A 16,300-nucleotide genomic window follows, 5' to 3' on the forward strand; every position below is an offset into this window, starting at 1 on the left:
GGTTATGCCACGTCAGACTAGGTCACTATTACAGTATTACTGGAACATTTCTTTCTGATGCATGCTTAGTAATTACGTGCAGAACTTAATTAAGTGTCATATTACAGTCTTACTATTTCCATATATAAGGGCATAAGGGATCGATAGGCAGTTCGATCATTAGAAAAGCTTTGATAAAATGACTTATTCAAAGTACGTAACTACAATCCAAATTACCTAAACGGCTAAACTCCAAGACTAACTCAACAAATTAAAAAGTGACAATCTTGAAGATCTCTCGATCAAGGACCTGGCAAGCAACAAACATGATCGTCTAGACTGTGTCTTTGCATTTGTATAATTATACAGTAATACGGAACTATCATATAGTCACATATATTTTTTTACTACACACGTACAAAATGTCAAAATTACACGCACAACTCTTAGTTAATCTAATCTTTAACATAAACAAAGATGTTTAAAAAAAAAATAAAGATATATGCAAATCGACCAAGCTTGTACGTGCCCGTAACGTTCAAAATAACAAGAGAAAGCTGGGTTCCATTATCTTAAGTGGACACTCCGAAAATTAGCTGATTTTATCAATCTATATGGTTGTTTTAATTTTTTTATTCAATCTATATGGTAGTATTAGCCAGGCGCGGAGCTAGGTATAAGCTTGGGTGGGCTCAAGCCCCCCCCACCACACACACACACACGATATTTGTCCCCCCCCCCCCTCTGACGATATTTGTCTAAGTTGATTAACATGTAAGAAAATTGCAATATTGAATGCTTTTCATGCTCGACTCCCGTATGCAGCACGTTTGTTTTTACTTGTCCAATGTCTTTTTTCTTAATTCCACTGTCTATAGCTTTCTTTTGCAGAATTGTTAAGTTTGTATTAATTTTAGCTGAATTTTTTTTCTCAACCTTGTTTAAAAAAAATGTAAAATAAAACGGTTACAAATATTTCTTACTAGTAATCAGAAAATTAATAATTTTGGACTATTTCTTATTTTTCATACTAAAAAAAGTAATAAAGATTATAGCTTAATGCATTTTAACGTTAATATTTGACACAAGTTAATTTTCTTATCGTTTCAACCCCAAATTCGAGCTCACCCAACCTTAGAATCCTGGATCCGCCCCTGGTATTAGCTAAACCTATGACATAGAAACACTCATAAACAGGAAACTGAAATTGAAGAAACAAAAATCTGAATTCGCATAGAAGTTCTTCTGGTATGAAACTGTCAAACTGATGAACAATTCCAGGTCTCGACTCACGATGGCGAGATCATGCATATGTCTCTATAGACAAAGTAAGTGAGATCGATAGAGATATGGAAAGTCTACTAGCTTAATTTAATTTTTTATTTTCTTTAATTGTTAAGTCCAACAGTTTTGTTGAATTCATGTTTGCGCTCTATCCGTCATTTTTCATAAATAAAATCATCAGATGCCAACATCTGCTAATTGCATGCATCACATCGATGTGTAACTTGAATCACAAGCTTTCCTCATGGATATGAATTTGGTGCGATAACTTTAACAGTAAGTGTCGGCGACGTTGCTATTTTCTTTGAATACTCTTATCGAAACGAGAAAAAGGAATGGATGCATGTACATATTATAACGGGTACAGTAAAGAGATATTATTTAGCTCCATTACCTCCATATTCGATCCATCTAGTAGTAAACTGTAAAAAATGTGAATCGTTCATCACTGAACAAAGGACTTCGTTACCCTAATAGATCGAGTTGCTTGACTATGTATATATCTGCCAACCAGACCCGATAACCTTAAAATTAGATGAAAAATAAACCTGTGAGTTTATAATAATTGTTTGCGTCTAATCACGACGTTATTTGCTTTCCAGATCTTGAAACAAAGAGTTTTTTTCACCAACAGTCCCTCAATTTTGGTGTACATACCAATGTGATACCTTAACTCTTAATCGTACCAATGTGATACCCAGACTCTAGTATTGCTATCATTGAAGTACTTCCGTCCGTTTTTTTTCAACTTCTCCGTCATCTTGGTGACGTGGCAAGTACGTGAGGCCCACAAAAAGGGTTAAAAGACAAAATTAACCCAATCTGAGAGAAACAATGTTTTTCCGGCCCTTTACCTTGAGAAAGACACCCAACAATTTCAATTTTGGCGCCAATTTTTCCTCACTACTCCTTAATTTGTGTCTTTTATCTAAACTAAAGAACTACCGCCAATCAGTCGACCACAATCTGATAAAATCTAGATCAATCTCATTTTCTATTTTTACCCTAGCACTTGTTAAACTAACAGAATAAATATAGAATTTTATATGAAACATCTCATTTCCACAATCTCATAAGAATATAGAAACACATAACTTAACGAAATTCAACTACATGTTTAAGTACCATTAGTTCTTACAAGCAAAAATCATGGCAGATCAACATAAAAGGTGGCAACTAATGGTACTTAACACATGTATTTGAATTTCGTTAAGTTATGTGTTTCTATATTCTTATGAGATTGTGGAAATGAGATGTTTCATATAAATTTCTATATTTATTCTGTTAGTTTAACAAGTGCTAGGGTAAAAATAGAAAATGAGATTGATCTAGGTTTTATCAGATTGTGGTCGACTGGTTGGCGGTAGTTGTTTAGTTTAGATAAGAGACACAAATTAAGGAGTAAGGAGGGAAAATTGGCGCCAAAATTGGAATTGTTGGGTGTCTTTCTCAAGGTAAAGGGCCGGAAAAACATTGTTTCTCTCAGATGGGGTTAATTTTGTCTTTTAACCCTTTTTGTGGGCCTCACGTACTTGCCACGTCACCAAGATGACGGAGAAGTTGAAAAAAAACTGACGGAAGTACTTCAATGATAGCAATACTAGAGTCTGGGTATCACATTGGTACGATTAAGAGTTGAGGTATCACATTGGTAGGTACACCAGAGTTGAGGGACTGTTGGTGAAAAAAACTCTAAAACAAAAACCGAAAGACTACTAACGAACCAATTCCTTATTGGGCCCTTCCTTATTTAATACTGTACATCTGGAACTGACTTATTCAAGAAAGAAGAGTAGATTAACCCGCAAGACTCACTCAACAAATAAAGAGACAGTTCAATACCTCAACAAAATAGTAAAAGACATGCACGTACACAACATTATCATCTAGATTTCAGACTTTGTCTTTCTATTAGTATATTTGTCCCCCATATTTGTATATGTATGCCTATCTTGACTTTTTATTACGGTTTGACATGGTCGACGTCTTAACTCTGGTCGATGTACATACCTGTCCGAAGTAGTAATAGCTAGCAACTCTCAGCTGTCTCAGGTCGACCCCTTACGAACATATATAAATACCACCGTAGCCAGCAAAGCTAGTTAAACCATACAAAGATATATACAACAGCAGCAGCTAGAAGTACCCATAGTATATCCTACTCTTGTTATTCATCTACGTACGTACCCCGGCTGCAACCATGAGGCTGATTGAATTACTGGTGATCATAACTGTAATTTCTTTGGCCATCTCCAGAAGAGTGCTTGCAAGGGATCCTGACATCATTACCGATTACATACTCCCAGAAAGCCACACCGGCACAACTGTTGATGCCTCATTCTTCACATACACAGGGTTCCGCGGCTTATTTGATCAAGTACCGGAAACCTTCACGGCAACAAAAGCAAGCATGGACGAGTTCCCTGCTCTCAACGGCCAGGGTGTGTCATACGCCATGCTTCGTTTCCCTCCAAACTCAATATTCCCACCTCACACCCGCCTTGACTCTGCCGGACTTATGTTAGTCCTTACTGGTTCTCTCGAAGTAGGCCTAATCGACTCGAAAAATGTTCTGTATACTAAAAACCTACAAGCTGGAGATATGTTTGTGTTTCCTAAGGGATTGATCCACTATCAGTACAACACTGATCCTAATTTGCCAGCCACTGCCATTGCATCATTCGGAAGTGCAAGCGCTAGATCAGTTGCAGTTCCACCATCTATCTTCACCTCTGGAATTCGTGAAGCGGTCCTGGCAAAATCATTTAAGACAGACGTTAGTACTGTTAGAAAGATCAGGGCTGGCCTAAAAAATTAATGACAAAGGGCCCTGATTTATTGTTATCATACTGCAACTGATTTCATTACTTGAAGACATTTCTATTTGTTTATTTGTATCATGTTTTTTTACTTCTTCATTCCGAAATTTATTTTATTTTTATCTTTGAAATTGAATCGTACTCTTCATTCATATCGAAGCATGACAAGGCAAACATATATAACCAGGTGGAATGTTTTTTAATTTCTGCTCCTAGTGTTTCATATTTAAGCAAGAAAAAGGCTATCTTCACAAGAAAAGAAAATCATGGCAACTAGCGCCTTTACATGGCACAATATCATTATCAATTGATATTTTGTTATACTTATACATGCATGTTGAGAATACACATCTCAGCAAATTAAAACTTAGTTTGTGAGTTTATAAAGGTTTGGGTCACTACATCCATTGTCAATTTGTTTTGAATGTGAACTCCATATCAGTTTATCATGGTATTAGACTGGGTTAACTACAGCCATGTGTGAAGCTCAAATGACCACACAGACTCCACATCACCCAAAATGTTGTTCACGTGTATGGCTTGAAAATTTGTCACACGTGCGGGGGTGTGTTGATAATATAAATCTCATATTTAGAATTGAGACCTGACCTGTGTGTTTACAAGGATTTGTGTCACTCTATATATTGTCAATTGGGTTTGAATGTGAACCTCATATCACTGTATAAATGCATATATAGAGTCCATCTCGAAAACAGAAAAGTTGGTGTTGATAACTACATTTCTCACAGACACTTGATCGAAGACATAGTTTTGTTGGTCACGATGGAGTCTTGAAGGCTTAAAATTGGATCACTTTTGTAGAGGTGACACAATACTAAATAAAATTAATAATGCATGTAATTACCTTCAATATTAATAATGCTAAAATATAACACAAAGTTACGAGTACATCAATCAAATCAATGTCCGAACAATTGCTGCAGCCACAACCGCAGCTTCACGGGTAGCTTTGTTTTCCTTCGCAAATGGAAATCGGTGGCCTCGGCCAAAACCATTCTGACAATGATCAAGCCGTCTGATAACATCATCGTGCAAGCGTTGCTCCGCCTGTGCAAGGTTGTAACTTACAAACCTACCACCAATACCTCTTGAAGTTAAATCTCCATAGATATCTGGAATGAAAGCTCCCACCATGTAACCGTAATGGTCGTAGCAATTTCTTATTACAGGATCTTCATGCCTAAGAAGCTCCCCCCATATTTTGTTTAGAGTATCGTTCGCATTGGACTTGACGACCTCGACCATTATGATGGCTAGGCCCTTGACATCAGTAGTAGAGCTTCGAGGGTTTGATTTTAGAGAAGAAATACACAGATTGTAGCTCGGTGTCTGTTTGCACGTTTGGTCGATGAGATCAGCTCGGCAATGGCTTATCGGAAGAAACACAATTTGAATGATAAATATGACGACTAGTGGTAGAGATATGATCTTCATGTTGGTGCGTGCAAGACAAAAGGGTTTGGAGAACTTTGGAGAACTTCAGACTAATGCAAGGAAACTTGCGATATTGATTTTGTTAAGGTGTAGCTACGTCCTTTTTGCAGGGAGTATATATACTACTACTATAACACACAATTTAAGTTACGAAAGTTTGAAATATTTGTAACTCTGGCCAACGGCATGGGATTTGAAATAGCGGTTAAGCACACTAAATTCATTTCAATGAGCATAATCAATACTTTGGACCATTTTCCTTCAAAAACTGTTGATTAATTAACGTTACATGACAGTGATAACACTTTAATTTGAGTCCGGCATCTGTATTGCATTTGTTTTCCAAATTTAAAATATTTTTTGGGGGTAACAAACGTATATAATCATACTCTCAATTTTTCATATCACTAGGCCTAACATAAGGGCTCTGATTTTTTTGTTATCATGCATACTGCAATTGATTTTTCTATCTGTTTGTTTTATTTACTCCTTCATTCTGAAATTGATTTTCTTTATTTTGTAATAAAATCATGCTTTCTCATTCATATCCAAGCATGAGAAGACGAACATAACCAAGTAGAATGTTTCTCTAGGATGACTGGCACCAGTGGCGTAGCCAGAAACATGAATTAGGAGGGTTAGAGTTCATAATGTAAATAAAATATAACAATGGGAAAATTTTCACTGACTCTAAATTAATAAGAGCTTCATGGGAAGAATAATCTATTCGCATCAAAATGAAAGAAACTTTCATATTAATTGTTGAAAATATTACATATATTTGTTTACATATATAAGTACACAAAATATATATGAAATGTTTTTATTGATTAATGGTGGTAATAAATCTTAAGAATTGTGTGGATAATTAGAAATTAGAGTAAAATTACTCAATCATATGACTTTAACATATTGTCAGAATAGTCAAAATCCATAATAAAATGCAATATCAAAGTGCAAAAATATAATATTTCAACCAATTATGCTTGAGTTTAAAAAATGAGATGGGTCATTCACTCATTTGACCCCTCTAGCCTTAGTGTGGCTCCGCCCATGACTGGCACTATTAGGGGTGGGCACGGGATGGGATGGGACGGGACGAGGCTCATCCCACGTCTCATCCCACTCTTTTGAATCGGGACGGGATCGGGACGGGACGAGAGTTTTTAAGAATGCATCCCACTTGGTATTAATCTCGGTTGAGACGGGACGGGATCAGGACGGGACAAATCCCACTTTCTTATGAAGTTGAATAAAAATCTATATTTTTACTTTTTCATTAACAAAGTAACATTCAATAATGAAAAATTAATTAAAAAAATACATATTATGTTCAAAATATTCTAATTTACTATTGCTATTTGAGTTGATATAATTTTGGAGTTATTAAGAACATGAATTAGTTTCATTTTGATACAAATATATAAGAATTTTTAAGTTTTCATTAAAGGTGGGACGACGGGACAAAGCAGGATATAAATTATTCGTCCCACGTCCTGTCCCACTATTATGAAGCGGGACGGGACAGACGTTTTTAGATCTATGTCCCATCTCGTCCCTATGAATGTCGGGACGAGATCGGAATTTCCGTTTTTTATGCCCACCCCTAGGCACTATGTATGAAACAAATCATTTAAATAGAATCTGTACAGTATTGACGTGTAAAATGACGTCACCTTGGTGTTTGGAAATTATGTTGTGGAATTACAGAATTAGTATGATGCATTCATACAGAAGGATAGTTAATTAATGAGAAGCTAATGTACAACATTGTATACACAGAAGAAATATCCTAGTGAAAATAAACCATTTTTCCCAACTAGTGTTGTGGAGAACTCCACATTGTATGTAATGGTCTGGTTGACCTCTGTGAATGTAAGCACCGAAGGAGTCACACTCAGGTTCACTCTCACACCCCATTTCTGGGGTTTCAAAATCTCTGATCTGTAGGTTGAATGAGCCGGGCCAACATTTGTCACAGTTCTTGTGTAATTCTGAGTTTGATAGGACCCTATAGTAATAGAAAATGAAGGGTAGTTTAGCTGCGCTTCAGGTATGACTCGTACTTCAGAGCAGTCCACTCTTTGTTGGGTGATCATCTCTATTTGATTGTTTGCGTAGTTCAGACCACACAAGTAAGGAATGTAATCTTCTGGTTTCATGTCCTAGATGAGCCCCGGGTCATTGGCTTTTGAAAGGTTGACATGGCCTGAGCGGCTGAGCCAGTGCTATAGAGATGTCTGCTGGCATAAGTGATCTATCAACAATTGGTGTGTCTTCATATCATTGATATTTGGCTGTGTCATTTTCGGATGTCTCAAAGGAATATGATATACCTTACTCTGTCAACTTTCAGATTATTGTGTTTAGGATTATTACCTGAAAGAATGTCAAATGTTGTGACGTTATCCACCGAAGCAGGCCACGCGACAAGGATGTTATTCATGTTAACACCAGATGACCAGAACCAGTGATAGTCCAGGCATCAGAGTCCCACAGTACCTGTCGGCATTACAAGGGCATCACATATTAGCCTAGAAACCACTTGAATTGCAGCACAATTTACACGGGCATTTCATCAAACACCTTGTGTGCAACTTCAACAATCCAACTGAAACTTGGGCCCTAAACAGTAAATAGACATATACACATCACGACTATAAAGTGTTACTACAAAGAAGACTGTTAGAAAAGGCTTTTATTCAGGTTAGCGAAATATCAAAAATACCCTCTTCTTTATAAAACAGCAAAACCCACCATCCATCCCCAATTTCAGAATCTCTGAGAAACTCTGATGCTCCCAGAAAAAGTTTGCAGGTTCGTTGATACGACTATTCTACTTGAATGTAAAACTGGGTTGTTGCCAATTCCAGTGTTGGAATTGTCATCATTGGTGGTTGTGTTGTTTGCTTCAAAGTTTGCTGTAGTTGTCATCAAACACATTAAGCATGTTTTCTCTTGAACATATCTAGTTTTGAGCTATGTCTTCTGTTATCTACCAATCTTATGTGGAGGTTATTGTATTGGTGTTTATGGCAGGTTAATTCTGTTAGGGTTGCTGCAACTGTTGTGTGAGTATTTGATGTCTTGAGCAGAACATGGCAATTGTACTGACAAAGCTTTGCAGAACTCTTGTTCCTTTACACTGTTGTCTCCATAAGTATCGCTTTATTAACTCGATATCGCCATCCCATGCACTGCTTGAACATGTTAAGAATGCAGTTGAAACCAAAGCATACCGGAACATTCCTGATTATCTCATTTCGTTTGAACAAGCTTGCCTTAACCCAAATCCTTTTGCATTTCTATCGACTTTGCCCTACCGCCTTAGAATGCAAGTAGTTGATGAGATTTTACAGTCTTTTATCCCCATAAGGCCCCGCTCCTGTGCGCAGGCTGCTTATGCATACCTCCTGTCTTTTACTCTCCAAAGCTCCAATCCTCTTCCTCTTGGTCTTGCCATTCTACAGCGGACCCTTCGCTCCGGTTGTGTCCCTGTTGCTCAAACCCGGCTTCTCCTCTCGTCTGCTTGGCTGGAATGCAGGAAGGTGGAGTCTCAGTCTGTCTCTGACATGCTATTTGAGATGCAGTCAATTGGATATAACCCGGACTGTAGTACGTGTAACTACCTTATATCATCTTTGTGTGCTGTTGATCAATTGAATGAGGCTGTTAAATTATTGAAGGGCATGAGTAAGGCTGGATGTGTTCCTGATTTGGAGAGTTTTGACACGGTAGTTGGTGCGATGTGCACGGTTAGAAAAACTTCTGAGGCATTGGATATGATAAAGAAAATGGTGGAGAAAGTTGGGTTGACACCGAGGCAAGGGACTATCGTGAAAGTAGCATCAGCATTACGAGCAAACAGAGAGATATGGAGAGCGGTTGAGTTGATTGAGTTCTTAGAGGGGAAGGATTACCCTGTCGGGTTTGAGAGCTATGATTTGGTGGTTAAAGGCTGCTTGGATTCTGGTGAGAATATTTTAGCAGGGAAAATGGTCATGGGGATGACAGAGAAAGGGTTCATACCATACATCAGGACCAGGCACAAGGTGGTAGAAAGATTGGCTGGTGCTGGTGAGTGGAAGTTAGCTAATGCTGTGAGACAAAGATTTGCAGAATTGAGGTCCTAGCTACTTCTGTGTTTTCCTTGAGTCCATTCTTTGCACATAAGGGAGCTGATTGTCATCAGGATGTGTTGCACTTTGAGGTCAATGTTCCTTCATGTTGCTGCTCAGCTTCTCAAAATTCTGGTGATCGATATATGGTTAAGTTCATGGACTTTAATTTTGTATGTGTTGGCTGAATAATGATATGATGAAAAAATTAGTTGATATGCATACCTGATGAGCTGGTGTAAACTATCGCAATGTAATGAAAAGTGTCTCTAAAAGTTTCACCATGTTCAAACTTCTGTGAACAACGATTGTGTAATCTGAACGTCCATCTGTATCTTTTTGGTCTAACTGAAGTTATGATTGGTACTTTGGTAGTATAACAGTTTGCTGAGATGTTTTGAATGGTAGTAGTTCTCTTCTTCTTTTGTACAAAATTGACTAATGACTTAATTTTGGTTGCCATCCCGTTTGTGAAATTGTCATCATAGTTAAAACTTTTAAATTGCTGTGAAATCATGTAGGCAGTATTCATTTGTGCCTTTTGAATTCTATTTTAATTTTTATTTGCGTTTTATGTTCCGAGTTTTTCTTTATATCAGTAACTTTACTTTGCATCTACTACTTGCAATCAAGTGAGTGTTTAGAGCTGGATTTGTAGAATGGGTTAACACAAACAGTAGTAAGTTTGGCAGTAATTGTAGTGAGATTGGCATTATCTGGACTAGAGATGTGATAAAGTTGTTATGTCTGACACACTGTGGATGCTGAAGATTTAACAAATTGAGCTTCTAAATGAACTTTTGATGAAAAAAATTACTTTCACCGATTTAAAACTGCAGAAAACTAAAGTTCAATGTTACTGTTTGTTACATTTAGGAAATATTTTTGGATTAACCTTTGATAAAGGACCAAGTCAAAATAGCTTTCATCCATTCTTGTGCTAGAAATGCTCAAATTTAGCGAGCATTGGCAGTCCTTACTATGAGGAGAACAAAACTGTCCACTATCTGTTATGATTAATTTGATGGGTTTTTTTTTCAGAATGTTATTTTGATTTTGAATGCCAAAAACATTTGGTGTTTGGTTCATCTTGTAACATTAAAAAGGACAAAGAAAAAACAATCTTCACAATGCTATGCATGCCTGAGGTTATGATGACCACCTTTCTTCAAATATCTATTGTTGAAATGCCTGGGCATGTGAACACATGCGATGTTACGGGTTGTATTCCCTATAGCTCATTCTGTTCCTGTTTTTTCTTTCTGGTTTCAAGCAGATATACGATTTGTTAAAGAAGCGAAATGATTGCATCTCCACATTGCTTTTGTTTTACAAAGGACAATGATATTGGAAGTGGCGAGAACAACCCATAGATTCCTCTGACAGTTGAAGTTACTTTAAACAAACTGCTGAACTAAGAAAGTTGTGATATGGATTTCACCGTTGAAAAGAGGTGCAATTTCAAAGATTTTCAGACACAGTTTGCACTCCCTCTACAATGACACAATAGGAGCTCTCAGCCAAGTTTTGAGGTTGATTGATCGTATTCGGAATGTCAGTTTAAAAATTCATTGAAGTATAACTCTGTTGTCTTCTTGGGTGTATAAGAGAGTAAACGGGTCTTGTGAAGGTTCAAAAACAAGAAATGAAATGGCTAAGATCAGTAAAATATATTTTGTTAGACTCGTGAATCATTATAATGTGAATTCGTAGTTCATATATGAAGTTTGTCTTCTTGTGTACATGATTTTTGTATACTCATTCAAATATCCCGAGAAGCTGTTAATTGAACGTCATACCAGGAATTACGTCATGGGTTACATCGGTTGCAAATTTTGCACGAATATTGGCTTGGCTCGGATCAGTCAGATGTGCTGATAGCTTGGGGCTACTCAACTCAATTCTATCTGCAACTGGTTGGAGTAGCTGAGTTGGTTCGTCAGCCAAAAAAAACTAAACATTCAGAAGTGAAGTTGAGTGATCATTAAAAAGACGATCTGAGAAAGCTTGCCGTAACAAATTCACAAGCACCAAAAACATGAACATAGAAATGTTACCTAGAGAATATAAACTCGAAATCTATTTAAGACCTGAGTTTACAAACCAGCATGTTAGGAAAAGATCCCATTTCACCTACATTCCAAAGTGAACAATGGAAACATCTACAATGTTAAGGTCTGCTTGCTTTATGTTGTTACTTGTTTGCACGCTGTGTATTTCACCATCTCTGGCTTCTACAGAAAAGCAGAAGCCGATGGGTTACGAGCAGAAATCCATGAGGGAGAGGTACCAAAGGTGGCTGGCAAAATATGACCGAAGATACAAGAATAGAGACGAGTGGGAATATCGTTTTGGAATTTACCGGTCCAATGTTGAGCTTGTTGATTTCATAAACTCTCAAAACCTGTCTTACAAACTTACTGACAACATATTTGCAGACATGACAAACCAAGAGTTCACAGCCACCCACTTGGGTTTTCAAGCTGCAAAAAATCCAAAGACAAAGTTCAGGTATGAAGGGAAGGGGGACCTGCCGACTACAGTGGATTGGAGAAAGAATGGCAGCGTAACTCCGGTCAGGGATCAAGGCCGATGCGGTATAAACCCGAGTTTTTGTCTAGTGTACTGTCTGCTAAGTGCTAACTGCTATTTTTTGATTTGTGCCTCCTGCCTTAGCTATGTAGATGTTTGCATGGTATCACCTTTCATCTTAAACTGAGTATAACTGTATTACCAAAAAGCGACTGTGGATATATAAAACGTTGCATGCTATATGTACAGGTAGCTGTTGGGCATTCTCGGCAGTTGCAGCTGTGGAAGGCCTTCACAAGATCAAAACTGGAAAACTGGTGTCACTCTCTGAACAACAGCTTGTGGACTGCGACATAAACACTGGGAACAAAGGTTGCAGAGGTGGATTCATGGACAATGCATTTGATTACATAAAGAAGTACGGAATCACTACCCGAAGAGACTATCCCTACACAGGATCAGATGGCACCTGCAACAAAGCTAAGCAGAAAAACATTACTGTGAAAATATGTGGCTACGAAACAGTGCCTGATAATGATGAGAAAAGCCTACAAGCTGCAGTTGCTCATCAACCTGTTTCTGTTGCAATTGATGCTGCTGGTTTTGCTATGCAACTCTACTCATCTGGTGTTTTCTCTGGCGTGCTATGTGGTAAGAGCCTCAACCATGGAGTCACTGCAGTCGGATATGGAGAAGAAAATGGTAGCAAGTTCTGGATTGTGAAAAACTCTTGGGGTCGTAACTGGGGTGAATCTGGTTATATCAGAATGACACGTGATTCTACTGATAAGGAAGGTGCTTGCGGGATTGCTATGATGTCAAGCTACCCTGTTTAGTCGAGAGAAATGTAAAATTGGTTTTTGTGTAAGACCAATGTTATGTAAGAACTGAAACAATAACTTTAATAACACGTATGATCCAGTCATGCTAAGCAAGTGAGACAACTAGAATCTAGGTAGAAGAAATTTCTATAAAGGTATTAAGAACTTGCCGCCAGAGTCGTAACAATCAACTTGACAAACCAAACTCGAGGTAATTCAAAAGGATGACATTATAGTAACCCAGATCCTTTTCCCAACTCTACATATGCAGAAACCATGATATAGGGGAGCTTGAAAGAGATAAACTAGAAAAATGTAAGGTCTACAACATATTCGCAGGTGTTAATACAACATTTACAAAATTTGATAACTTCCTAAGTTGTTATTCATATAAATCCTTAACAGTACGTCGTTTTTTATTACTTTGAACCACACTCACATTGTCTCTTGTATTTGCTGAATCCTTCTTCATGAAATGAAAGCCCATTATATACCTGTACTCTCCAGTTCCAAGACAGCGGGAGCAGTAACTGAGACCACTTCCACCACAAGTCTTGCACCTGCATGTGTGATTGAAACCAAAATGTGAGAGCATCCAGAGCTAGGTAGCATAGATAAGAGACACATATAAATGGATTGCACAGACGCCACTAGACATGTTTTCCACAAATTTTCATTACAAAAGACCAACCAGATCTGAAATAAAAATTACTATTTGATTATAGTCATAAATATATTGTGTAGAGTTCAAACGTCTTGACAGCTCACCATCTTGGCCATTTTCCTTTGGGTAGCATTTCCATGTCAACAGAGTTTGTCCTCCCTATCATATAAAAGATAACAAACTCTTAGAGACTCGAGACTGAAAAGAATTGAAAATATGATAGTAAGAAAAAAGATTTGTAATGAACTAAGAATTCAAAACAAATGGGAATGATATAGCAGAAAAGAGATGAAGATGAGAGAAGTGGGTGGAGCAATGGACTCACAAGACATCAGCGATTTGTGGAATCATATTTTTCAGAATCAGGACTGCTCCGAAATAAGTACCCCTAAGCTAGACTCAGTTGAAGGGTAAGTAGGAGAAAAATGGTGTTAACAAGCAGTCTATTTGCAAAGAAGAGGCTTTTATTTTTCTGTTTTGTTTGCTAAAACGAACCCTGCCTGACCTGAGTGTAGATTAAGAAATTCATTTGACAAGAATTTCCACCTGAACTCAAGTTCCAATGAAGTTAGGTAGTTCTCAAAGAACAGATATAATCTTATAAAGTAGCGTGATATAATTATAATTGTTCAGATTCTGTAAATGATGGTTATATTCATGAAAGTGAACGAATCCTAGTGCTTCTAGGGATAATGTAGCATTCATGGGGATAAACTACAAACAACTCCTTGATTTTAAGTAGAAAGAATCCTATTGATATGATAAAAATTGTTCAGATTCTGTAAATGATTGATAGTTCATGCAAGTAAAAACTATAAACAACTCCTCGATTTTAAGTATAAACAGTCCAGAACAACTTTGGATTCTTAATGTAAGCTGCGTGTACAGAATTCACGGTTGGAAACTTTTGGAATTTGTAAGAACTCTAGCTAGAGGAAAGGTCAAATGATAGAGGCACTTTCAACAGTCATTCTGATACAATATTAGTTCTTGGGGTCTTCAATTGAGGCGCCCACACAAACAATAAATGAGAAGACCAGCTAGTTCTTATTTCAAGTGAAAGTGAATCCAAGCAGAGAAAAATGAGAGGTTAAAATTCAAAATGCATTCTCTAAATATGAGGAAAGAAAAAGACACACCTTTTCCCTGACAAAAGTGGCAATCAGTCCTTCCACTCCCAGTGCAGAAATCACATGGAGGATCTGGGGTTTTTCTTACTTCTCTATGAACATTGGACTGAGACAGAAAAATATGATACATATTTAGTCATATGTAGAAAGGAGGACGATAAATGAACATTTCCACCCCTTTAATAGAAAGTGCCAAACTCAATGACGATGAATGTAATTTCGTACACTCTATAGCAGACAACTAAAGTCAATATAAACACTAGAAATGTAAGATACTAGGAGCGGGAATAATATGTTTGAAGAACAGGAAAAGTATAGTAACATTAGGCCTTAGGAAACTTGCAACCAATGTTTAAAGTTTTATGTCATTGTATATCTTAGACTACCAAAGAACAATAACACTTTACAGAATGTTCAGTTTCAAGAAGGAAGGTGTGCTGAAACAGTTATTTAACGAAGTAACACTATGTAATAATAAACAGAATCATATTGCAGCAATTATCTACAGATGACAAGAATGCTAACACTAATGATCAAAATGCCAACAACAGAAAACATTGTCACAAAAGGAACCGAGTATAATACAATGACTACAATCACATCCGATATGGTCAGTATGAAATTACAAAAGTGTAGCTGCTAAATAGGACAGTATTAGAACCAAAATAAAGTCGAGATGTTAGGTTCAGTTCATAGTCACTTTTCACTGAGTTGTTAGTTATTTATTGAAATCACTCATCTGCAGATGAGTAATGTTAATCGAACTTCCAAACAAGCACACCTTCAGTACTTCTGAACTCTTCTGGCCTCTTCACACTTAAAATATTGGCCACAACCATAAGGAGAATCCACAATCCTAATCACAATTCTCAGACACCCCACTATCTCCACCATTCAACTCCACTTTTGCTCAAATACATATCACAGCCCCTACTCAATGCCCATTTCAAAGACCAAAGCCTTCATCTTTCCTACCTCATCGGCCCCCTCTACATTCATGACTATCCCGAAGCCTAAACCTTAGCAATGACATTGTACAAGTACAACGTTGACACCAAATGGAATAACTTTGATAATCATAAACCGTCTAAAGCATTAGTACTCTTAAAACAAACTTATGTCGGGATTGGAAATGTGGGGAGACAGTCAAGAACTGGGGTTCAGTTGCATTTCAGTTTCAGTTTCGTAAGAAGAGTCTCGTATGTTACATTTGACACAAATATCCATAAACCCTGAAAGAAGAGAAAACCCAGAGAGAGAGAACTTGCCTCAGTGCGGACGACCCAAGAGGGCTTGGAGAAGGAAAGTCGGGGCGACGGGTCCGGATTACGTGGGGGAAGAGCACCGTTGGAATTTGTGGCTTCCGATCGAACGGCGGTTACTGGGATGACGGACATTCTGAGAGCCATGAGTGATATCTACCACCAAGCTACCTCCCTCTTCTCCTGAGACCCACGATGGATTAATAATAACGATTAACAATAAAAATATTATTGCA

At 37.5% G+C, this 16,300-nt stretch overlaps 4 protein-coding genes across 5 annotated transcripts; 3 read left to right on the plus strand and 1 right to left on the minus strand.

Annotated features, from left to right (window-relative positions):
* Positions 1-3,405: 3,405 nt before the first annotated feature.
* Positions 3,406-4,218, plus strand: LOC126801775 (putative germin-like protein 9-2). The gene has a single exon (XM_050529236.1). The coding sequence runs from the start codon at positions 3,464-3,466 to the stop codon at positions 4,079-4,081; it is 618 nt and encodes a 205-aa protein (XP_050385193.1). The 5' UTR covers positions 3,406-3,463; the 3' UTR covers positions 4,082-4,218.
* A 4,103-nt stretch (positions 4,219-8,321) lies between these two features.
* LOC126801771 (pentatricopeptide repeat-containing protein At1g06270) lies at positions 8,322-10,009 on the plus strand. Its single transcript, XM_050529230.1, has 2 exons — positions 8,322-8,354; positions 8,577-10,009. Exon 2 carries the CDS (start codon positions 8,636-8,638, stop codon positions 9,668-9,670), a length of 1,035 nt encoding a protein of 344 aa, XP_050385187.1. The 5' UTR covers positions 8,322-8,354; positions 8,577-8,635; the 3' UTR covers positions 9,671-10,009.
* Positions 10,010-11,807: 1,798 nt separating this feature from the next.
* On the plus strand, positions 11,808-13,023 carry LOC126801779 (zingipain-2). Its single transcript, XM_050529241.1, has 2 exons — positions 11,808-12,252; positions 12,437-13,023. Exons 1-2 carry the CDS (start codon positions 11,808-11,810, stop codon positions 13,021-13,023), a joined length of 1,032 nt encoding a protein of 343 aa, XP_050385198.1.
* LOC126801777 (protein SPA, chloroplastic) lies at positions 12,884-16,263 on the minus strand. 2 transcript variants are annotated; one of them, XM_050529239.1, is made up of 5 exons: positions 16,071-16,263; positions 14,812-14,908; positions 13,777-13,831; positions 13,448-13,568; positions 12,884-13,015 (listed from the first exon to the last, which is right to left on the minus strand). In XM_050529239.1, the coding sequence occupies exons 1-5, from the start codon at positions 16,209-16,211 to the stop codon at positions 12,998-13,000; spliced, it is 432 nt and encodes a 143-aa protein (XP_050385196.1). In that variant the 5' UTR covers positions 16,212-16,263; the 3' UTR covers positions 12,884-12,997. The 2 variants fall into 2 exon arrangements, with proteins under 2 accessions (XP_050385196.1, XP_050385195.1); XM_050529238.1 differs by lacking the exon at positions 12,884-13,015 and having other exon boundaries at positions 13,291-13,568.
* Between the last annotated feature and the right edge of the window lie 37 nt (positions 16,264-16,300).

The sequence above is a fragment of the Argentina anserina genome, chromosome 7 (assembly GCF_933775445.1).
Source record: "Argentina anserina chromosome 7, drPotAnse1.1, whole genome shotgun sequence".
Taxonomy (NCBI): Eukaryota; Viridiplantae; Streptophyta; class Magnoliopsida; order Rosales; family Rosaceae; genus Argentina; species Argentina anserina.